Genomic DNA, 24,241 nt, shown 5'->3' with positions numbered 1-24,241 from the left:
TGACACGATCAAACACTGTTGTGATAGCTTTTATACAATCACTAAGTTAAGTAGAAATATTTTCCCGACTAGTATGAAATAGATGGACGACTTCCCAATCACCTGTTACGCTCGGCATCGTATCTTGACCAAACAGTTCACTCGATTTCACTGTGCGCTTCCGTCCACACCTCGATAAAACACCGAATGCAAAAGGATAGATAAACTCTCTCTCTTGGGCTCGTCGTTTGGGCTTGGAAGCACGTTGCTTTTCTCGATCCTTTTCGCTGCTATATATGTATGTGCTGTTCTAGCGATTCCTCCACGGCAACGCGTGTATATACACCACAGTCTGGCAGCTACTACTTGCTACAGCTAGCGTATTGCGATTTCGGGAACCGGAACCAAGCTGCCAGCCAGTCAACCAGTCGACGTTCGTATCCTATGTCGAGAAAAGGTGCATGAATATTGTATGTACGCAGATTCCTCGCCTTTTGTCGAGTACTGTCGCTCTCGCTTTGCTTATTTTTTGTGGTTCGTTCTTGTCGTATTCCTCGCGAAACAATAGGTCGTAGTCGTCGGTTCAACCCAGATATCTAGGCGTGTGTAGGTTACAGCAGGAGGCAAGTGAAGTGAAACTGCCACATTTTGTCTGAATTCGGTGAGACGTTGCCAGGTGTGGGAGTGTATTAAGAGAGCAGTTCGTTGGTGGCTTTGTTCGCTTCTGGCGCGCGTTGTGAATCTTTTGCATTCTTGTGAAGCCAAAGTTTATTGAAAAGTTTTCCATCGGCTGTATGTACTAACAAGGTTCTAGTGGAGCAATAAAGTTGATCATGAAATGCTCTAAGTGATTCGAATGTCTTTCAGTGAGTGCCAAAGTTGATCCCACGGTGGTGATTCGCGGGATTTTTTTTTATTGAGGGTGTGTTCCCATTCCGAATCCGTAGAAGTGAATATATCCAACGGCCGCATAAATTACGTCCGACCGCACGACTTCGGCTGCGACCGTGGGAAGCAGAGGTGTGATTTAAATAAATTAGCTAAGCGCAGCAGGTATCAGCAAACGTCCAACAAAAGGAGGTTAGCCACTAACCGAGAGGGCACAGGAAGTGGGATTGTGGTTCCAACAGTTTGGAACTAATCACACGGACGTAAACAAAAACATATACACATAAATTTTCTCCTGTCGGGTCGCATTCGCATATGCTATTACTGTGCTGAATGGCACCCACTATCAATCCTGCGACGCATCCGATCAAAATGCTCCAGTTCAACACCAACAACAACTCCCGTGCCAGCTCGGCACGGCGTCCGGATACTACGGCATCGGGATCGTCCATGTACACCTCAGGTTCGTGGTATTTTTTTTGCATCCGATTTTAGCGCATATGAGTTTTGTTTATTTTTTTTGCGTATGTTTGCATGCACTGTTGATTCTGTGGTTCTCTGGCTAATGTATGAACACACAGTGGTCATGACTGGAGAGTGCTATCTTAGCAGCAAGCGGCAATAAACATTGGCAGTTTAGGAAAGTTTCCAAACTTTTCTCATTTATTTTTTTCTCCTCTTTTCCGGAGCATCTTCACTGTCCGGAAGTTAATTAGGTAAAGTGAGATTGCGTGTCCGGCATTTTATGAGGTGTGACATCTGGCAATCTTATACGAGATAAACTTGGAGATAATTAGGCATACTTTCATGAGCATAAATGTATGGGTGGTGTGCAAGGGGATCACTGAACAGATAAGCGAACAGGACGTCATCAAACCAATCAACACGTGAGCTTATACTTGTGTCACGGTGCGTTGTCTTGATGAAACAATTTTTTTTTGCCATATGCGGTCATTTCTTTGCAATTTCAGCCCTCAAACGCTCCAACAACGCTATATAATATTCACAGCTAATGATATTTCCTTTCTCAAGAAAGTCGATAAATATTACACAACGCACATCTCAAAATATCGAGGCCATAACCTTTCCAGCCGATTGTTGTAAGTCCCCTGCGTTCCTTGTTTGGAAGTCCACTGCGTTCTGCATCATCCGTGTCTTTACGACCACGTTTGAAGTCAGCTAACCAACGTTTTATCGTTGTTTCTGATAGAGCGGAGTCTTCATAACACTTTTCAATCCATTGCTTCGCTTGAACGGTATTTTTTCCATCAAGAAGCAGTGTAAAATCAAAACACGAAATTGTTTTTGACCCATTGTTCTGAAAATAACAAAAGTAACGAAAATAACAAAGTAATGAATAGAATATCATGAAATTTTAACAGCTGTCTTTTAAAGGTTAGTATGGCCTAAAAAAAAGATCATTGCAACAATCTATGTGTTAGACTAGGGACTTTTCAGCCCATGTGTTACGTCTGCTTAGCGGTTCAAATTGAACTGGGTAGTTTTGAATCAAGCAGTTCTATTTGAACTGCTATGCACTGATTTATTTATTTACTATTAATGTGTCCATCGGATACAAGATCTAAATGGACAATTAGAGTGGGAAAAAAACCCATTTGAGTTGAACTGTTCGTTTGTCATTCTCAAACGGGCGCAAAAACCAATATCTTTTCAAAACCATAAACGAAAGTAATAAAACACAATGTAGCTTAAAGCTAGTATCACAAATGTCACTAATAAAATATCTTAAAAATTCAAATCACAGTGGATCTTTTCAGTTTTTTTCGCGAAATGACTAGATGATTCACCAAACTCGAAAAGATCCTCAACAGCGGTGAAAGTTCGAATGGAAGCAGTAATCGGTTCATTAAAGCCAAAACGAGTCCTGTGAAATCTCTGCTGAAGCAGTGTTGTATTCCGCAGTGTCCTATTCGATATCCAAAAATTTACACCAGAGCGTAATTCAGGAGCATCAATTTCCCCATAGATCAGTTTTGCAATTATTATTGCTTGTTGGATTTTTCGGCGCCGATGAAGCGTATCGATTCCTGATAGTTGACATCTATCCTGATATGGGGGCAAATTTGCAGAATTCTGCCAAGGTAAGTTTCGTAATGCCAGACGAACGAATCGTTTTTGAACTCTTTCAATGCGTGTGCTCCACAAAAGTTGATAAGAAATCCAAACTACTGAAACATTCTCTGGAATTGGCCGGACAAGTGAACAATACAAAGCTTTCAAACAGTGAGGATCTCTAAAATCCTTGGCGATTTCACTGATAAAGCCCAATTGACGTGATGCTTTTGAGATGATCTGTGATCGTTGTAAATCAAATGATAATTTTTCATCTAGCAGTATTCCCAAATCGCGTACCTGGGTAACTCTAGTCAAGACTGAGCCATCGATGCGATAGTCAAATTTAACAGGTCTCAGGGTACGGTGAAACGTGATCACCTGACTTTTTGTGACGTTGATTATAAGTTTGTTTCGACTACATCAATCTACGAACGATTCAAGTGCATTTTGCAACAGCCAACAATCCTCCACAGTGCGAATAACGAGGTACAATTTCAGGTCGTCTGCATATGTAAGTTTCCAATCAGTTTCCAAAGCAAATGAGACATCATTGAAATATAACACGAAAAGCAAAGGTCCTAAATTACTGCCTTGGGGAACTCCTGAGTTGTTAGATAAAAGTGATGATGAACTGTTGCTCAATTTTACTCGTAGAACTCTCCCGGAGAGATATGAGCTCAACCAGGACACAAGATGGGCGGAAAATCCGAGACGAGATAATTTGCTGAGAAGTATTGTGTGGTCAATTTTGTCGAAAGCAGCTTTTAGATCCGTGTACACGACATCCATCTGAGCTTTAGCTTCCATGCTGGCAATACACTTTGAAGTAAGTGTTAGCAGATTTGTTGCAAACGATCTTCCTGGCATGAATCCATGTTGATCGAATGATATATAATTCCTTGCTCGATCTAATATAGCACTACTCACAATAATCTCGAAAAGTTTCGATGAAGCGGAAAGATTAGTTATGCCACGATAGTTTACAACATTACGACGATCGCTATCTTTGAATATTGGGCAAATGTAGGATTGTTTCCATATTAGCTTGCTCAAATGATCGAGTGAAAATAACACTTAGTGGTCCAGCTAAAGCGTCAATACAGCGATGTAAAATATCAGCAGGTAAGCCATCGGGCCAGGAGAAAATGAACTTTTCAGTTTTTTTGCAGCGCATTTGACCATCTCCGGGGTAACGATGAAAGTGTTTAAGCAGCTTCCGTGTCGCTACTTGCTTATCTCATACTGCGAAGAAGCAAGAGCTCGGCGCATAGGGCCAAGAGTCCTGTTTCGTTTGACTTCAAAATTTAACAAAACATTCTTGAAACTATTATTTTCTAGTTGTCATACCTAAGTCGCCACAAGTAAGAGTGGGGCGGCTAGGATTTAGACCGTTGTTCGATATAGGTACGCTTACCAACTCAGTTTTGCAGTAGAACTGTGTCTATCAAAGCTTAGGGTGGCAGATATGATAAACGCGTATGCACAGATTGCATAGGAACGCAGGTTCGAGTCCTGTCTCTGAGTGTATCTTTTTCCAAAAAAAACCTGTTGTTTTTTAGTGGTGTGATAATGCCTTTCTCATTATACTCATAACATAAAAAACAATACTGTGAAATTCGCAAAAACAGCTGTTCATTGAATAGAAATAGAAAAGTTTGTTCGGACTAAATCTAACAAACTCTACAAATTCTGTTTACCCTGTAGTTCCGGAACCGGAAGTAGTATCCATAACAAATTTGGGAATTCCGTATGAAACTGTAAGACTTTTCCTTTGAACCTATAAGTTTGTGAAAATCGATGTGGCCATCTTGTAGGAAAGCGAGTGAGACCCTTTTTCAGTTTTTAATCACCATTTCCAATTCTTCCAAAACCGGATTCAGATGACCGGAATAACCGAAGTTGGTTTGTTTGCCGGTGTTTAGGCGGAATTAGGATGCATACCATTTATCTTGAACAACCCTAGTCTGTAGAGATCGATATTAGATCTATCCCGTTTGCACACATCTCAGATTTCTACTTGTTTCACAATCTCTCTTATCAGGTAGTTTCTCCTAATCGAAAAGGCCTTTCAAATCAGTTCGATCAATCGCATGTGTAGTAGACACACATAACTCAGTTCAAATAAATCACCGTCCAGTTCAGACGCCTTTTTCTCGGTTCAATAAAAACTGTGTTAATTAGTTAAAGTGCAGTGTCAGTTATTTCAAATTAAGTGTCCGAAAATCTGCAAAAACATTTTGGTCCTTCGAGCCGGATTGTACGGTACAGGACAGGTTCTCGGACAGCTTAAAAAGACTCGGACAGTTGCGGATAAAAGACCCGAAAAAGTTGATAAATTTCGGACATTGTGTGAAACAAATGCGACCACAATACACCGTGAAGACAATAGTGATTACAAAAGATGTTCGCCATCACGAAGTTTAAGTGACGCTATCGACGCGGGATTCGACGCCATTGCAACCACAAACCACGCGTCGCGGATTCAGATGCAGTAAAAGGACAGCAAGGAGGATTAATCGGTGAAGTTGTGCATGAATTTCAGTGGCCTTTTGCATGTGGCCTATCAAGGTGTGACGTCAATAAAGATTTTAAAATGCATGCGAGTTTTTTCCTTTATTAGCACGTAGCACGGGTCGTGTATGCAATTTCTTATCATTGGTCTCAGAAATTCTGCTGGCTTTTACGTTGTCGATCTTTCTGCGTTATTTCTCATTGCTGCTGTCAATTGGGTTGTAAGTCTGTCTTTCGGTCCGCGAAGTGGAACGTCGAGTTGATCGGTGGTGTTCGTTCCAAAAGTGAGTCATTATTATTTTCTGTGAAGAGTGTGATATTATTGTACTGCAGGATGTCTGGTGATTTGAAGGCGCTACTCAAACGTGAGAAGCAACTGCATCATTTTATGGAGTTGATAGATCGGTTCATCCAAAACTTCGATGAAGAGCGTGACCTTAGGCAAATCAATATTCGTCTTCAGAAATTGGAAGAGGTTGGAAAAGAATTTTATGACATTCGTTGTAAAATTGAGCTACTGCAGGAAGACGAAGTTTTAAAGGGTGGTGCTGAAGAGGATCCTGAAATTAAAGAAGAGGCAAGGCAGGCACGCGAGGACAGCAACTTTGAGGTAATTCACCAGTTTGATAATAAATTTTGTCATCTAAAATCGGAGTTGCTAGATCTTCAGGCGGAAACAGTACAGCTGTGGACACATGCTGCTACCACTCAACCGATGCCGACACCAGTTTCACGAGTAAGATTACCTGAGATTAGACTGCCTTCATTTGGTGGCAAGGTTCGCGAGTGGGTGACGTTCAGGGACACGTTCCATAGTCTCATTCACAACAATAATCAATTAGCTGATGTAGACAAGTTCACGTATCTTAGATCTTCGCTGTCTGGAGAGGCATTACAAGAAATCAATTCGATTGAGCTTACTGCAGAGAACTATAGTGTTGCATGGAATGCACTCGTGAGACGCTACGAAAATAAGAAGTTGATTGTGAAGGCTCATATAGATGCACTATTTTCGCTAGAGTCTTTGAAAAAGGAAAGTTATGACGGAATTAATCATCTCATCGGAGAATTCGACAAAAATCTACAGATGTTGAACAAAATCGGTGAAGACACTACTGGGTGGAGTACACTATTGGCATATATGATCTGTTCGCGGTTGGACTCAGCTACTCTTCGTCTCTGGGAAACTCATCATGGTTCAACAGAAGTTCCTACATACAATAATGTCATCGAGTTCCTGCGAAATCATTGTGTTGTGCTCCAGTCAATTACTATATCAAAGGCTTCTGGCACAGATAACAGACAAGCAAAGACTTCATTCTGTCATGCAACAGCGAAGGCGCATGGAAAATGTCCGTTTTGCAATGAATCTTGGCATACTGCTTTTCACTGTGCAAGATTCCAACGAATGAAAGTTCCAGAAAGAAGTGATGCGGTGAATAAAAACTCGCTGTGCCGAAACTGTCTAAGCCCTGGTCATTACGCTCGTTCATGCGAAAGAGGAGTTTGCCATCACTGTCGTCAGAAGCACCACTCTATGCTACACACCAACCAAGTACGATCCTCCGTTCCATCTTCATCAACGGCACCACAGGCAGCAATCCAACAGTCTCGACAACCACAGATACAAACAAAGCCATCTACTCTGAACCAACCCGCACAGACACAATCAAGCAACACACCTGCTACCTCTGCTCACTCGCAGAATACATCTACGCAGTCCACCTCAGCAAACGCCGCTACTAGTCACAATTATGTAGCACTTCCAACTACACAAATGCATAATATTCTGTTATCAACTGCCCTTGTTAAGTTAACTGATCGAGATGGACAGTCTATGCTAGCGCGAGCATTGCTTGATTCGTGCTCTCAACATTGTCTAATGTCCAAGGAATTTTACAAGAAGCTGCGATTCAATGAAGTTCCGTCGTATCTTGCTATTCAAGGAATTGGAGCTGCACGTTCCTTGTCAAACAAATCAGTTTATGCGGAAGTAGCAGCCCGATCATCAGAAATTTCACTGTTTGCAGAACAGATGCAGTTTCACGTGCTACCGAAACTGACTGTAGCATTGCCAACTGCAAATGTTAACCCAGTCCAATGGTTACTTCCGAAGTCAACCCTCTTAGCAGATCCGCAATTCCACGAGCCGCGACCTGTTGATGTCATCATTGGTGCGGAGTTTTATATGGATCTGCTGAAAGAAGGCCAAGTAAAAGCAACTAGTGAGGGACCAACACTACAAAACACCGTTTTTGGATGGATTGTTTCGGGTCGAGTTCCAAATAGTTGTTCTGTCGGAATATCATCAACAGCTTATGCTTGCTCCACAACGGAAATTCAAGATCAACTAACTAAATTCTGGGAGCTAGAAACATGTCGTACTAATAGTACGAATTCCATCGAGGAGTCTGCATGTGAAGACCACTTCGAAAAAACTACAGTGAGAGACAATGAAGGCAGATTTGTTGTCATGTTACCGAAGAAGCAGTTTGTTATTAGCCAGTTGGGAGATTCGAAGGAAACAGCAGTTCGACGGTTTACGGGATTGGAGAAAAGATTCTCTGGCAATCCACAGTTGAAGGATTTATATACGGAGTTCATTAATGAGTACCAGACACTCGGTCATATGATCGAAGTTATCGACGACTCGTCGATCGGAACAGGATACTATTTACCTCACCATGCAGTTCTCAAACCTGACAGTAAAACTACTAAGCTACGAGTAGTCTTCGATGCATCTTGTAAAACAAGCACAGGTGTGTCACTCAACGATGCTTTGATGGTGGGCCCTGTCGTGCAAGACGATTTGATTGATATTACATTACGTTTTCGATTACACCGATATGCCATAGTTGCAGATATCGCTAAGATGTATCGCATGGTGAAAGTTACAAAACACGATCAACAATTACAAAGAATACTGTGGCGTAACTCGACAGATGAACAGTTACGCACTTACGAGCTAACGACAGTTACGTACGGTACTGCGTCTGCGCCGTATCTAGCGACGAAATGCCTGCAGAAGTTAGCGGAAGACGGAAAACAGACACACCCGATCGCTGCAAGAGTTTTGAAGCAAGACTTTTACGTGGATGATATGTTGACTGGCGTCAACAATATCGAATCTGGGAAACAGTTAGTTGGTGATATGATTGACCTTCTGAAGTCTGCAGGATTCATATTGCGTAAATGGAACTCTAACTGCAAAGAGATTTTGCTTAATGTTCCAGAGAACTTGCGTGATGATAAAACGATCTTGGAATTAAACTCCTCCAACTGTGCAGTAAAGACGTTGGGATTAATTTGGGAACCTAGTTCAGACACCTTCCGTTTCAGTACACCGAAGTGGAGCACAGATATCATTACGAAGCGAACTGTGCTTGCTGACGTATCTCGTTTGTTTGACCCATTGGGTTTAGTCGGTCCAGTCATAATTCAAGCTAAGATATTCATTCAAGACCTGTGGAAGCAAGAATGCGGATGGGATGAACCATTGTGCGAAAAACTGCAGGAACAGTGGCAGGAGTACAGACGGAATCTGACTGGTCTTGAAGGGTTAACCGTGCCTCGTTGGACGGGTATTGGAGCCAATGTGAAGTCAGTAGAAATCCATGGCTTTTGTGATGCTTCCGAAAAGGCCTATGGGGTTTGTATCTACATAAGAACTATTTCTGAGCAAGGGGAAGTCAATCTGCATCTTCTAACTTCGAAGTCTCGTGTCGCCCCATTGGAGAATCTCAAGAAAAAGAAGACAAAACAGACGATTCCACGCTTGGAGCTCTCATCAGCTTTGTTGTTATCACATGTGTACGAAAAGGTGATAAACAGCATTAGGATCAACGCTAAAGCGTACTTTTGGACTGATTCAATGATCGTCAAGTGCTGGCTGGCATCGCCACCGTCCAGATGGAAGGAATTTGTAGCAAATCGTGTATCTGAAATCCAGCACATCACCAAGAACGGAACTTGGAATCATATAGCAGGAAACGAGAATCCAGCAGATATTATTTCACGAGGTATGAGTCCAGTACAATTACAGTATCAGTCGCACTGGTTTAGAGGACCAATCTGGATTATGCATGAGTCCATAAATTGGCCGATAAATCAACCGATCCACGAAGAAGAAATCGAACGATCTATGTTGGAGGAAAAAGAAACAGTTACTGCCATGCTCCAAGTAGTTCAACCCAGCGAAATATTCAGTTTGCGATCATCATGGATGGATCTGATAAGATTGGTCGCTCTGTTCCGTCGTTTCCGTTTTAACGCTCAAGTGGCCAACCGAAGCTGCCGCAAACTTGGATCAATTTCATCTGACGAACTTGACGAAGCTGTTCGTGCATTAATTCGATTGTCACAAGAAGAATGTTTCGCACGGGAACTATCAGATATTTCTCATTCAGCCCATGTTCGAGCAACATCCCGTATCGCCTCGTTAAATCCTCAGTTACGCGAAGGAATACTTTGCGTTGGCGGCCGGTTACGTCATGCTATTATTCCAGCAAGTCGCAGACACCCGTTTATCGTGGACCATCGACATCCGCTTGCCACAATTATTGTCCGATATTATCATCTGAAATTATATCATGCCGGACAGCAGCTTATAATTTCAACAATGCGAGAGCGATTCTGGCCTACAAATGTTCGGAACCTTGTTCGAAGGGTTATTCACCAATGTGTTGCATGCTTCAGACTGAAGCCAAAAATCCATGAGCAGCTGATGGCAGACTTACCACCAGAACGAGTGACACCGTGTGCTCCGTTCCAAAGAGTCGGTGTGGATTATTGCGGACCATTCAACGTCGTGTATCCACACCGTAAACGCCAGTCCGTTAAGTGTTTCGTAGCGGTGTTCGTGTGTTTAGTTACGAAAGCTATTCACTTAGAGTTAGTTGCTGATCTTACAACGCAGGCGTTTTTAGCAACTCTGAAACGGTTCGCAGCTCGACGAGGAAAACCTGATCTTATAATGTGCGACAATGCCAAAAATTTCGTCGGTGCGAGGCGCGAACTAGATGAACTTCGACGTTTGTTCCTGGATCAGCAGTTTCAAAACAGTGTACAAAAACAGACAGCCAACGAGAGCATCGAATTTCGATTTATTCCAGCTCGTACACCGAATTTCGGAGGTTTGTGGGAGTCAGCAGTAAAATCCTTCAAAACCTTACTTAAACGTACAATCGGATCACACAGTTTAGTCTACGATGAGATGCAGACTGTGTTGGTGCAAATTGAAGCTATTCTAAATTCACGACCACTCACCCCTCTCAGTAACGATTCAGACGATTTTGAGGCATTGACTCCAGGTCATTTCCTGATTCAGCGTCCATTAGTGGCAATTCCTGAACCCAATTTATCTGAAATTCCGGAAAATCGATTATCAGCATGGCAAAAGATCCAGCATTACACTCAGGGAATTTGGAAGAAGTGGACGTTCCAATATTTATCAGAGCTACATAACCGAACGAAGTGGATGCAGCATAAAGAGAACGTAGCAGTCGGAACAATGGTAGTTCTGAAAGAAGAAAATTTACCTCCTCTGAAATGGTTGCTGGGACGAATTACTGAAGTACATCACGGACCAGATGGCAATATCCGGGTAGTACACGTTCGTACGAAGGATGGTATTTATACCAGAGGAATCTCAAAGATCTGTGTACTGCCAATTCGTGACAAATCAAATTCTTCATCAGAGGAGATCTAGTATCCCTCCAACGGCGGAGGCTGAGAAGCCTCCGCACACCAGTTAAGTTATGTATATGTTTTTTATTCAAAAAGATAATCGGTCATTTTTTTTTCTCAGTCATTACTACTCTTGACCCTTGACGGCTCTCTTGGAACAGATCAACCAGAGATGCCTACTGCCAGTTTGAGGTAATCTGTATTGTCCGGTGATGGTTTCAGTAAATGTTGCATGTATGGTACATATGCAGTTCAGCCAGAACATGTCTGGTCAGTTTCCGTTCAGTTGCAACGTTCCGCGTTTGAGCATGTTTGCAATGTGTTCATCTAATTGCGAATTGACACTACATGAGTCTTTCCCATTGGACATTTTCGAGGTATCCATGACCGCATCGGAGGAGGAGAGCGCTATCCTAATCCATGATACTGCGAAACGATTGTTGAGGAGCATGGCCAGCTTACATCGGCACTCGAATCTCGTAGTTCATAGTAGTCATCGAACATACCTACAACAAAATGTCACGTAAGAACGTCTTTTACTTCAGTTGACATTCATCAGGATGCCAACCGGCGTCATCGGAGGCCATGGGGCCTCCGATTCAGAATCAAGTCATCATCATCACCAGTAAGGACGAAGCAGATAGCATAGTCATCAGAAGAATCCTTTATGCTCAAATCAGCAAATAAAAGTCACGGTCAAGAGTGACAACACAGCACCAGTGACGTCAGCACACCAGCAGCAGTATATCAAATACAAAATGGATCAAGGTCATCATCATCATAGCAGTATTACAATCAGCTGATCGATAAGCATACACATACACAGCGATCATATTATGTATTAGTTGAAGCACAGTAGTCAGAGTTGGTAGCTATAGTTGTAGTTGAAATCAGAGAGATTTCAAGGCGGCCGGCTATGTTTAGGCGGAATTAGGATGCATACCATTTATCTTGAACAACCCTAGTCTGTAGAGATCGATATTAGATCTATCCCGTTTGCACACATCTCAGATTTCTACTTGTTTCACAATCTCTCTTATCAGGTAGTTTCTCCTAATCGAAAAGGCCTTTCAAATCAGTTCGATCAATCGCATGTGTAGTAGACACACATAACTCAGTTCAAATAAATCACCGTCCAGTTCAGACGCCTTTTTCTCGGTTCAATAAAAACTGTGTTAATTAGTTAAAGTGCAGTGTCAGTTATTTCAAATTAAGTGTCCGAAAATCTGCAAAAACAGCCGGCAACAAATATGACCCACAAATTGGAACAGTTTTGAACCTAGTTTAACCTAGACTTACTATCTTATGCTTTATTTCGATTAAACCAATTAAACGAAATCTAACAAACGAAGCGAACATGCGTTTCTGTTACTTCTGCATATGTTAGTCAAGCTAAACAGCATGAATCAGCAGCATAAAACATGTAGTAGGATTATTACTTTTATAATTATTATTATTGACATCATTACACCACCGGTACGGTATTACTGCACTATTGGCTGTGAAAATTGCATATTTTTTCAACTAAATTTGAATTCAATGACATTCGTTTATTCTTTCAATCGCACTTATCATAGAATAGCTAAAAATTTTATCAACCGCAGCACCGTCTTTCACCAATATCACACACCATTAGCAGACATCCGTAACCGTTTCGATTTCTTCATGGCGTGTACAAAATAGAACAAAGCACGCATCGTTTGTTTTGTGTTTTCTTCTTCTTTCGGTATGGTACGTATTGTCATTCAGTATGGCGATTTAAAAACTTTGACACTCATCGCCCTGTAACTGCGGAACCGGAAGTCGGATCCGGATGAAATTTCACAGTAGCTCGGGCCTCCGGGCCTCGGTTAAAAGGTCGGGTTTCACAGTGATTGCATAGCCTTTCTATATGAGAAAGGCAAAATCATCTTTTCTGTGAGTATATCATTCATTTGGCTTCTCCAATATGTGTTTCCACTCAGTCATTGCAAAACTCATTCTTTAAATGTTTCATTATGACAAAATACAAAAAAAATCATGATTATTCGAAAGTGTTAGATCCTATGCGCTCCCCAGAAAAATAAATTGTTTTTCTTCGATTTTTTAGACAATAAACTTTAAACGTGTTTTTCTCGAAAGCGTGTCCATCGTCATTCGAAAACTACTTCACCAAGTTTTTCCAAAAATTTCGCACACACTTTCTACATGGAAAACTCTAGACCCCAACGTTTCACTTTCCGTTTTTTGTTACTTTGGCGAGGTTTTACATCTACACAATTTTTTTGTGAGAAATGGCAATTTTGACTTTAAACAATCATCAAAAATAAAAAAAATAATAAAATCAAACAAAAGCACTGAGGTCTAGAAAAACATCTATTATAATTATGCTACTTTGATTTGTTGACTTCTGATTAGTCTGCGCTGAGATACAGTGGACACCGCAAATCATGATTTCTAAGAAGCGTCCTCAAAAATACTCCTTCACCGGCTTATTTCTAATATTTTTCCACGGAAAAAATAGGGAATGTTGCATGAAATGAAACAATGTATAAATTAGATCAGATCGTACTCTCATGCAAATAAAGGGTGATTTTTTAAGAGCTTGAGAACTTTTTTAAACAATAAAACGCATAAAATTTGCAAAATCTCATCGGTTCTTTATTTTAAACGTTAGATTGGTACATGACATTTACTTTTTGAAGATAATTTCATTTAAATGTTGACCGCGGCTGCGTCTTAGGTGGTCCATTCGGAAAATCCGCTTTTTTATCGACAAATTTTGTTCAGCGATGAGGCTCATTTCTGGTTGAATGGCTACGTAAATAAGCAAAATTGCCGCATTTGGAGTGAAGAGCAACCAGAAGCCGTTCAAGAACTGCCCATGCATCCCGAAAAATGCACTGTTTGGTGTGGTTTGTACGCTGGTGGAATCATTGGACCGTATTTTTTCAAAGATGCTGTTGGACGCAACGTTACAGTGAATGGCGATCGCTATCGTTCGATGCTAACAAACTTTTTGTTGCCAAAAATGGAAGAACTGAACTTGGTAGACATGTGGTTTCAACAAGATGGCGCTACATGCCACACAGCTCGCGATTCTATGGCCATTTTGAGGGAAAACTTCGGGGAACAATTCATCTCAAGAAATGGACCGGTAAGTTGGCCACCAAGATCATGCGATTTGACGCCTTTAGACTACTTTTTGTGGGGCTACGTCAAGTCTAAAGTCTACAGAAATAAGCCAGTAACTATTCCAGCTTTGGAAGACAACATTTCCGAAGAAATTCGGGCTATTCCGGCCGAAATGCTCGAAAAAGTTGCCCAAAATTGGACTTTCCGAATGGACCACCTAAGACGCAGCCGCGGTCAACATTTAAATGAAATTATCTTCAAAAAGTAAATGTCATGTACCAATCTAACGTTTAAAATAAAGAACCGATGAGATTTTGCAAATTTTATGCGTTTTATTGTTTAAAAAAGTTCTCAAGCTCTTAAAAAATCACCCTTTACTATTCTTGCATGTTTCGTTTGTTGATATGAGCATCGTAGTAGAAGAGAATGAATGCTTGGTGTTGCAAAGTAGCATTCTTTCGATAGCTACTAATGCAATAGGAAATAGACAAACAAAACCGGTGCTTCATTTGATGAAGGCATTTTGTTGAGGAGAGCAAACAGCTTAACAAAGAATAATGCAGCGATATGCAAAACAGTAGAAGTATCTAGGATTTAAATTACCAAATTAATCAACTCGTATTTCTGTTGCCTTTAGAAACATAGAAGCAAAAACCCAGAGGTCCGATTCATGCTTAGAATAATCTAATGACACAAATGGGACTCGATTGGGTAAAAATTGCCGAGTGAATTGAACACACAAAACAACGGTGAATTTATTTATCGTTTGTTTCACTGAGCCTCTTGGTGCAATGCCGAAATGACTAGAGAGAATAAGAGGGGATTTTTTTTTATTGAGGGAGGATTAATTTTCGGTTCTGATCAGAGACGGTAGAAATCTATTAGTAAATTCGAACTATTGTTCAATAGAAAATAACAATTTTCAGTCATATAGTAAAACAAATTTTTTTCCTCCGAATTCAGCATTGTTTATAAATTTGATCAGTATCTTACGGGGAAAACGGATTGAAAAAATGACATGCGAATGCAACTATGTATGTAATGAAAATCGCGAGAATGTTACCGCGGAGATGGTACTAATTAAACTACCCTGCGTATGAAAAAACACATTAAGAGACAGCCCAATTGACTAGAAGAACCAAGAATCCTTCGCTTTACTTGACCACCACAGCATCCTTAGGTTGTTGTCAGAATGAGCTAGCAACGCAAAGCTATTCAATGCGATTTACGCATCGCATCGCGTTCACTATGACAGGTGTGCTTTGACCAAATGTAATTAGCTCACACATGACGGTTTCACTCGCAAGCGTCACGCGAAGCGTGTGTACGCTAGTTGCTGCTGTAAAAGTGTATCGCATCAAAAAGCTTCGCATCGCTTCTCAAATCGCGCTCACCCTGACAGCACCCTTAGAATTGCTTGGAAACTACAAAGAGGATTAGAGTCAAAATCAAATGCACCACCAAATTCATTTTGTTATACCATATTTTAAATATCTTGGACTGGATAAAATTTTCCCAAACATACACACCTAGAAAAATCGTGTAAATTTTTCGTCTTCTGTGACCGACATATTCGAGCGTCAAATGTAACTCATTTTAACAGCTGAAATAACACATTGAAAATTTGAAAAAAATCAGGGATGCATTAAGAGTTGTCAGGTGAGTTTACAATTTTGTTCACGTTTTTTGAAGATGTATTTCTTGCATTAAAAAATACTTAAAATTTTTGAAACGTATTCTTCCTCACTTCCGAATTTGGATTTTTTGGTAATAAATAAATAATTTCAAATTTTTGGATTTTCTGTTCTGTTAAAAGGAAACGCACGGTGCTTGGTTCAAGTAATTAATTCAAAAAATTAGGAAGCGGTTCTTGTGATTATGATAAAAATGATATACTTTTGTAACGCCGTTTATTGTTACAATTCATTATCACCAATAAGCGTACTCCAAAGGGGAATAAAATGCAGGCGTAGAAGAAATCATTTGTAAAATTCAGAAATATTAAATTGTAGCTCAAATCTTGCTAAAACTTACTGGCAACCAGTAGGCAATGAAATATCACTTCAGTTACTCTCGGGTCGACAAAGAATTGACAATTTTGGAGATATCCGAAATAGTTTTTTTTATGCCAAATATCTTAGAAATGCGTGAAACGGCGAGATCAGGTGTTATTTCAAAAAAATATTTTTTTGGAAAATCAGTGTCAGAGAGTTGTCTTATGTTTGATTTTATTACTTTGCAATCATGCTCTCAGATATCTATCGATTGAAGCAAAAAAACTCGATTTTTCTAAACCATTTTGAAAAATGCCCCCCTTTATAGTGCCCCCATACTTCTGATGGCTTTGAAAACCCCAGTTATAAACCACGCTTAAAGTGGGAAAAAATTGTTCTAATACGAATGATGAATAACAACAAAATTGAAATAAAAAAAACACCTTTTTAATCCACCTAGTGGTGTAATAATGTCTTTCTCTTGACATTTAAATAGTCTTATTTACACATTTGCAAAATACTATTCTTGGCGATTAGAATTTTAAGCTTATCAAATAACCTAATTTTTTTTACATCAAATGTCTTAGGAATGCATAAACGTCGAGATCTGGTGTAATCTTAAAAGGTATTATTTGAACAAATCGAAAATTTTCTACGTGTCAGAGAGGACTGAGATAACATCGTATATCGACGTTTCATGCACTTCTAATACAAAACAAGAAAATCGCATAGCTGCAAAAATCCACGTGAAAAAACTGCATATCTCGGCAATTCACGTTACTAAAAAATACAAAACCTCGTAACTTCGGAAATCCGCGAATAAAAAGCTCGCAAAAAATCGCATGAAAAAGGCCTCAGTGTAGTAGCTTTCAAACGAGTCGAAGTCATGTGAAATCCATTCTTTCATCTACGAGAAATTTTGTTGCATTACAAAACACTGGTATTCGTCGATTACGTCAACCGATGAAATATGTGCGGTTTGTTGGTTACGTCGTTTATACTATTGTATTTTCAGAACCGGTAGTGACAACCATTTGATTTTCGAATTTCATCCAATAAAAAGACTAATAAAGACTTGTAGGGATTGGCTTTTGAGAAAGCTGAGCGGTAAAAAAACAATGCGTTTTGTCGGATACGTCACTTATACCATTATATCGTCGGAACTAGAAATAATAGTCATTTGATCGTCGAACTTGATACATTTTTTTATTTCGATTATAGAGGTTTTAACCTTACAGTTATTCACCTCTTCGGACCAGAAAAACTTCCCAGAGCTGATCCTATGTGCGGGTTTTCGGGGTTGACAATCAAACCCAGGTTGGCTGCGTGAAAGGCGTCGACTTACCCATCACGCTATACCCGTCCCGTCCATAACTTAATATTAGCTTTCAAGTAACGCTAGGCATGTTAAAGTTGGCCGAGCCATTTTTGAACAAATTGAGCGGTAAAGAAAACAACGCGTTTTCCAGTTACGTCATTTATACCAATATATCTCCAGAAACGGAAGTGACAGCCATTTAATCTCTGGATTTGATCCACAATTCTATAGTAGCTTTCAAATGAGTCTGGGTTTGTAAAAAATCGAGTTGGAAGATTGACTGGTAAAAGAGAGAACGCGTTTGGTCGGTTACGTCACTTATACCATTATACTCCGGAACCAGAAGACACAGCCATTTGATAATCGAACTTGATTCACGACCCGAAAGTAGCTTTCAAACGAAACTAAGTTTATTGAAATCGGTTTAGCCATCTCCTAGGAAACTGAGCGGTAAAAAAAATCTTTGACAAGTGCACACACGCACACATTTTCTGATCTCGTCGAGCTGTGGCAAATAGTATATAAAACTATGGGTTTTCGAGGCTCCGTTCGAAAGTCGGTATTTCCAGTAATTCTATAACCTCTCTATAGAGAAATACAAAAATGTCACTTTTTCTCAGAATATTTTGGGATAACGGTTCCGGACGTGGGCAATGGAGGAGGAACTTGGATAATTATTATTCATTCGCTTTCCTGAATTTATACATCGATACATGCAATAATTGTTCAATTATATTTTATGTGAATCTCTACTCTATTCGGAGTAGAGGGTAATGCTCGGCGATTTTGATGACAGAACTCATATGACAAAATTCGAAAATATAAACTGTACTAGCAATAAACCAGCACAGATAGTGCTTCCATACACTTAACATTCTATTCAACTGGCCGAAGTTCGCTACGAAAAAGTGCTACACCAATTTGTTGGATATAATCGATTTAGTGAAGGTCCAACAAACGGTGATAGATTTATTGTCCGATTCTGAAAACAAAATAGAAACCGTTCGAGGACTATAATTTCATTCACTTCTGAATATTTATGGGGCAACGCGATAAAGTTATCATTGATAGCTTGAATTTGTGTTTTATATACTTAAAATCGAGTTTTTTCATTGCTAAAAATAAAATTTCACTCAGTGTAGAGTGTTCCATCAACCTTTTGATCATTAATATAGGTGACCAAAACGTCCAAGTTAAAAAATAAAATACTAAACTCGAAATTTTCAACAGTTTGAATCAATAACCAACTGGACTGAGAATCCAGAAAAACATCTAACATCTTGAATGATTGAATGATCTATCTATGCTAGAGGTTCTGGATATTTGCCAGAAATGAAACAAAATGTCGCACCTGGTCGTATATGACCTAATAATAATAGATTGACTCAATCACTAGCTGAAGAAATTAAAGAAATTCTTGAAACATTAGTTCCTAATTACATTCAAGCTCGAAGGCTATCGCTATAACGTTATTGCGGGTAATGGCTTCAAATCACGCAAAAAATTGATTTCATGTGCCACGCTGTTGATGCAAAATGATAAAATATACAGCATACTGTTCTGAAAGGGGAGAGTACAGCCAAACCCGATAATGTAGAACATTTGGAACAGCTTTCATGCTTCAATCGTTGGCGACGACTAATGTAACAACCCAATATGGCGAACATTGGTGAATTTATTTTATTCCTGTTTGAACAATTACGCATTTACGTGTAGTGAATTAAAATAAGTTCAATGATTTATTTTACGTCTTGTTAAGACGTAGAGCCGCCTTGAGCTAGTTTTAAATTTGATCAGTATCTAACGAGGAAAACAGATTGGAAAAATGACATGCGAATGCAATTATGTAATGAAAACCGCGAAAATGTTTCCGCTGAGACGGGACTCGAACCCGTAGCTAGCTCCTATCCGGCGAAATTGTTTTGCTAACAAAATCTCAAATCAGCGTCTGACGGCAAAGTCGAGAGTGTAGATATACTTGCGATGTGCGACGTGTATGTGTTTTCTGTCGAATGGGTTTCCATAGAGATAGGACTATAGTTGAATGCTGCGCCCGAGTAAAGCGAAGCATGCTCGGTTTTTCTAGTCTAGGCTGTCTCTTCATTTGTTTTCATATACAGGTTAGTTTAATTGGCAAATATTAGTTAGCTGCGGGTTCTGGTTCCGTCTCTTCGGTAACATTTTCGCGATTTTTATTGCAAAGAGTTAGCGATGCATTCCGATAAATAATAATGTTTGGTGCGGTCTTGGGGCTTGTGGAATCATCGGTCATTATTTCTTTAAAAAGGGGGATGAAGAGTAAGAGTAAGAGTAAGAGTAAGAGTAAGAGTAAGAGTAAGAGTAAGAGTAAGAGTAAGAGTAAGAGTAAGAGTAAGAGTAAGAGTAAGAGTAAGAGTAAGAGTAAGAGTAAGAGTAAGAGTAAGAGTAAGAGTAAGAGTAAGAGTAAGAGTAAGAGTAAGAGTAAGAGTAAGAGTAAGAGTAAGAGTAAGAGTAAGAGTAAGAGTAAGAGTAAGAGTAAGAGTAAGAGTAAGAGTAAGAGTAAGAGTAAGAGTAAGAGTAAGAGTAAGAGTAAGAGTAAGAGTAAGAGTAAGAGTAAGAGTAAGAGTAAGAGTAAGAGTAAGAGTAAGAGTAAGAGTAAGAGTAAGAGTAAGAGTAAGAGTAAGAGTAAGAGTAAGAGTAAGAGTAAGAGTAAGAGTAAGAGTAAGAGTAAGAGTAAGAGTAAGAGTAAGAGTAAGAGTAAGAGTAAGAGTAAGAGTAAGAGTAAGAGTAAGAGTAAGAGTAAGAGTAAGAGTAAGAGTAAGAGTAAGAGTAAGAGTAAGAGTAAGAGTAAGAGTAAGAGTAAGAGTAAGAGTAAGAGTAAGAGTAAGAGTAAGAGTAAGAGTAAGAGTAAGAGTAAGAGTAAGAGTAAGAGTAAGAGTAAGAGTAAGAGTAAGAGTAAGAGTAAGAGTAAGAGTAAGAGTAAGAGTAAGAGTAAGAGTAAGAGTAAGAGTAAGAGTAAGAGTAAGAGTAAGAGTAAGAGTAAGAGTAAGAGTAAGAGTAAGAGTAAGAGTAAGAGTAAGAGTAAGAGTAAGAGTAAGAGTAAGAGTAAGAGTAAGAGTAAGAGTAAGAGTAAGAGTAAGAGTAAGAGTAAGAGTAAGAGTAAGAATAAGAGTAAGAGTAAGAGTAAGAGTAAGAGTAAGAGTAAGAGTAAGAGTAAGAGTAAGAGTAAGAGTAAGGGTAAGGGTAAGAGTAAGAGTAAGAGTAAGAGTAAGAGTAAGAGTAAGTGTAAGAATAAGAGTAAGAGTAATACTACTACAAGAATTCTTTGACAGTGGTGGAAAAACGATTCGAAACGCATATCAGATGATCAAAATGTGTAACAAATGTACCAAAGAAGTTTACTTCGAAGATGTACAGCGTTTGAAAAAAGGCGAATTTTCATTAGGGAAATGATTTGTATCGATATTTTTTCCCTAAACTACAGTGAATTACCTTTGTTTTGATGTATTACCCTTATGTGAACGTCAATTCGTTACCGAGATACGGATGATATTATTATTCCGGATTCTGATTGAACACAGCTTTAATGTTTTTATCTCAGCGTTTGAAACAGAGGTGGAAATAAGTCCATTTTGCGCATGAAAATGTGAATCAAGATTTCCGGTTGTGAATCAAAAAACCGAACACCGTGAATTAAAAAATTGGGTAACAAAACTAAAATTGCGATTATGCTTTAAAATTGTGGGAACTGTTGAAATAAAATTGAAAGAAGAAAAAAGAAGAAGAAAAAAATACAAATGCAAACACGATATTACGGCGCCTTTCATGCCTAAAAGCAACGGTGAAATTTAATGATTTGCGGTACGGATTGGTCCACCATCCCCCGTATTCTCCAGAGCTGGCCCCCGGCGACTATCATCTATTTCGAAACCAAAAAAAGGTTTCTCCAGGGAAAGATATTTTTGTCGAATGTTGAGGTCATTGTAGACCCGGAAGCCTATTTTGAAGGCCTTTACAAATTTTGGAATGCTAACATTACTAATTTCGGATTATATTGCTTTGTCCAAGGAAGTAATTTTTTCTTGAAAATTTTCCTGATGAAATTTATTAGTTCCAACCCGGAAAAAAGTTTTAATGAATTGGTTGAGATTTTTGAAAGTGGGATTTTCGAAAGAACGGGTCGTAACTTGATTCAATGCGTGGATGTAACATTTCGTCTACTCAATGAATGAGCTCATCATTTCACCTTTTTCCGAGGGACTGTTGAGTTGTGATGACCCATTCAAATGTTCGCCAGCAACCTGTACGGCTGCCAGATTTATTCGAGCAGTACGGATTGAAACAAAAATGATGGGCTTCGTAATACCACTCCTAACTTTACGCTGCCATTCACAGGATATCTGCTGCTCTAATTGCCTCTGCGGCAGTAAACAAGCATGGCACACATCTGACTCGTTTCATTTATTGCTTTGCAGGAGCCCCGACCGGCACCACCTGGCAACCTCCAGAGCCAGCATGTATTTACCGCTACTCAGCCATGGGTGGGCATTACCGTTGAAGGCGCCGTAATATGCATCGTGTTTGCATTTGTATTTTTTTCTTCTTCTTCTTCCTCTCCTTCTCCTTCTTCATTCCACGTGGTACGCCTGAATGCTTCCCACATATTTTCACGACGGCGGTCGTCTGTCACTGGGTGCGGAAACTCATTGTAGTGAATATGTGGCTTTTTTGCCTGGCTTTTCACGCCGCTTTCCTTCCTGTCTGCCACAATAATGTTAATACATACGTTTCTTGTGGGGATTTTTTTTGCGCCACTCTTTGCGTTCTCTCGTTGGCGTGATGGTGGCGGCCGTTAAGGATTCCGGGCGTTTACATTCCGTATTTGTTCTACTTAGATGCTGCAATATTAAAGCTGCTCCTGGTCGGCTTCTGACAGGAGATAACGAAAATGGAGCCTTATTGCATGTTGCCATGTTTAATTTCGTTTGCTTTCGGTAAGAAAAAAAAAGATATATTGGATAAGATTTTAATCCCCGATGATAAATAGGTCTTTAATGTTGCCCCAATGTTGACCGGCATCCGCGTGACCAGATGCTCCCGGGAAGGATTTGAGGCGAATACGGAAAATTGGGATCCAGCGAACCGTGAAAGTCGAACTAAATCCCGGGTTCAAGTTCTTTGTCCTTATGTACTATTCCGTTTTGGCAGAATTCGACACCCGTTCCGTCGCAGCCAGCGATCAGTCTGCGCCTGCTTCCACCATATAATTATACATCTTTTATCTTGCAGTAATCGTGAATTGAATAAACATCATTTTCCAATCTTAAGCCACCCGCAGGCTGTTTGCTGGGAAGTTGGTCTTCCTTCCTTCCAAGAGCGACGGACGACGACCGGTAGAAAATATCAACAGTGGGCCGGAGTATTACTTGGGAGGTAAAAAGTTGCCGTTCTGCCGTGCCGCAGCCGCAGGATATTTGGGAGTGAAACTTCATTCAGGGATATGACAGAAAAGGGGCAGGCAAAAGCACAAGAAAAAGCAATTACGTTCTGTTCTGTATGGAATGTGAAAAGCATAGAAAATTATAGAAGTGAGATTGGAATAAAGTTGAGTTTGTTCGGCGAATAATGGTACAGATGGATTTCTAGATTGTCTGGGATAAAGAATGGAAAAAAAGTCATGCCAATGGTTCAATCTCGATTTTCGTCTTCGTATAAAGTTGAATGGATTTATTTTGGAAATAGTTTCTAATCGAACGAATTCCTAACTATGATTGGGTTTCAATGTTATAAATGTTGCACAATTTTAGTGTTTAGAAATTGTATTAGTACAGGGCGCTTGTGCAGAACATTTGGTACGGTTTGTAATCAATGAAATCGCAAAAGTACTCATAAGAGAGCTCTTTTCATACCATTTAGTGGTTCGCGTACGGTAATAAAAATTTAAACTGTAAAGTTCGGTGTTGTTTCGTTTAAAAAGTTCCAATGAGAAAAGTTTAATTTAATTTTGCCTCCCGGTACTGAATTCTCGTTGCTGGGTGGTTAAACTTTTATTCTCAAATTTCGATGAAACATAGAAGAACATAAAGTAGTAAGCTGAAGAGTACTTACAGAGTAGTGAAGTGTATGAATTGGTGAATAGAAACTGGTGGTTGAAAAGAAGCAGATTATTACTCCAAGTTTGAAAAAAAAAAACGATTCGTTTCGAATTGTACTGAAAGGCAGGAAAATAAAGTTGAGTAGTCGAACGATAACGTTTCAGTGAATAATTTATGCTTGCCCAAGTTTCAGTTTCATTGCACTAATGCGCTGAGTACCACCTTATCGTGGTATATTGGGAAACTGTTCTGTTTGCTACTAAATATCTGCAACAAATGGCTCGACATTATTTTGGCTAGATCTGAGCAGTTTTAGTCTTTCCTACTGAAAAAAAAAAACGGGTGGGTAATGTCAGAGACATAACTCAAGTAGCAATTAAAACTTGTTTTAATTGGCATGTTTCACAATTGCTTCATATCGGTTATTCTTGTTAGATGTGTTAGACAACTGATTCAACACGTTTTTGTAAGAGATGTAAAATCCATTCATATGTCTTCCATATCCGGTTTTTCAAATGACTGTACGACAAGATCATTTGAGCATTTCAATTCCAGTTTTAACTTAGCAAATGTTACTGTTGAGAAAAGTGCGCTTTTAAAAT

The 24,241-nt window shown here is 39.6% G+C and overlaps 1 protein-coding gene across 2 annotated transcripts in view; it reads left to right on the top strand.

Moving 5' to 3' along the window:
• Nucleotides 1–350: 350 nt before the first annotated feature.
• The window catches only part of LOC131437657 (band 7 protein AGAP004871), a 261,028-nt gene continuing 237,137 nt past the window's right edge, over nt 351–24,241 (top strand). Inside the window, exon 1 of one of the 2 annotated variants that reach the window (XM_058607145.1) lies at nt 351–1,330. In XM_058607145.1, the coding sequence (XP_058463128.1) occupies nt 1,201–1,330 (130 nt within the window). In that variant the 5' untranslated portion in view covers nt 351–1,200. The remainder of the gene's footprint in view (nt 1,331–24,241) is intronic. The other variant, XM_058607146.1, reaches the window with a different exon arrangement.

Source organism: Malaya genurostris, chromosome 3 (assembly GCF_030247185.1).
Source record: "Malaya genurostris strain Urasoe2022 chromosome 3, Malgen_1.1, whole genome shotgun sequence".
Taxonomy (NCBI): Eukaryota; Metazoa; Arthropoda; class Insecta; order Diptera; family Culicidae; genus Malaya; species Malaya genurostris.
Note: the sequence above shows the minus strand (reverse complement) of the source record. Positions and strands in the feature narration are given on the sequence as shown.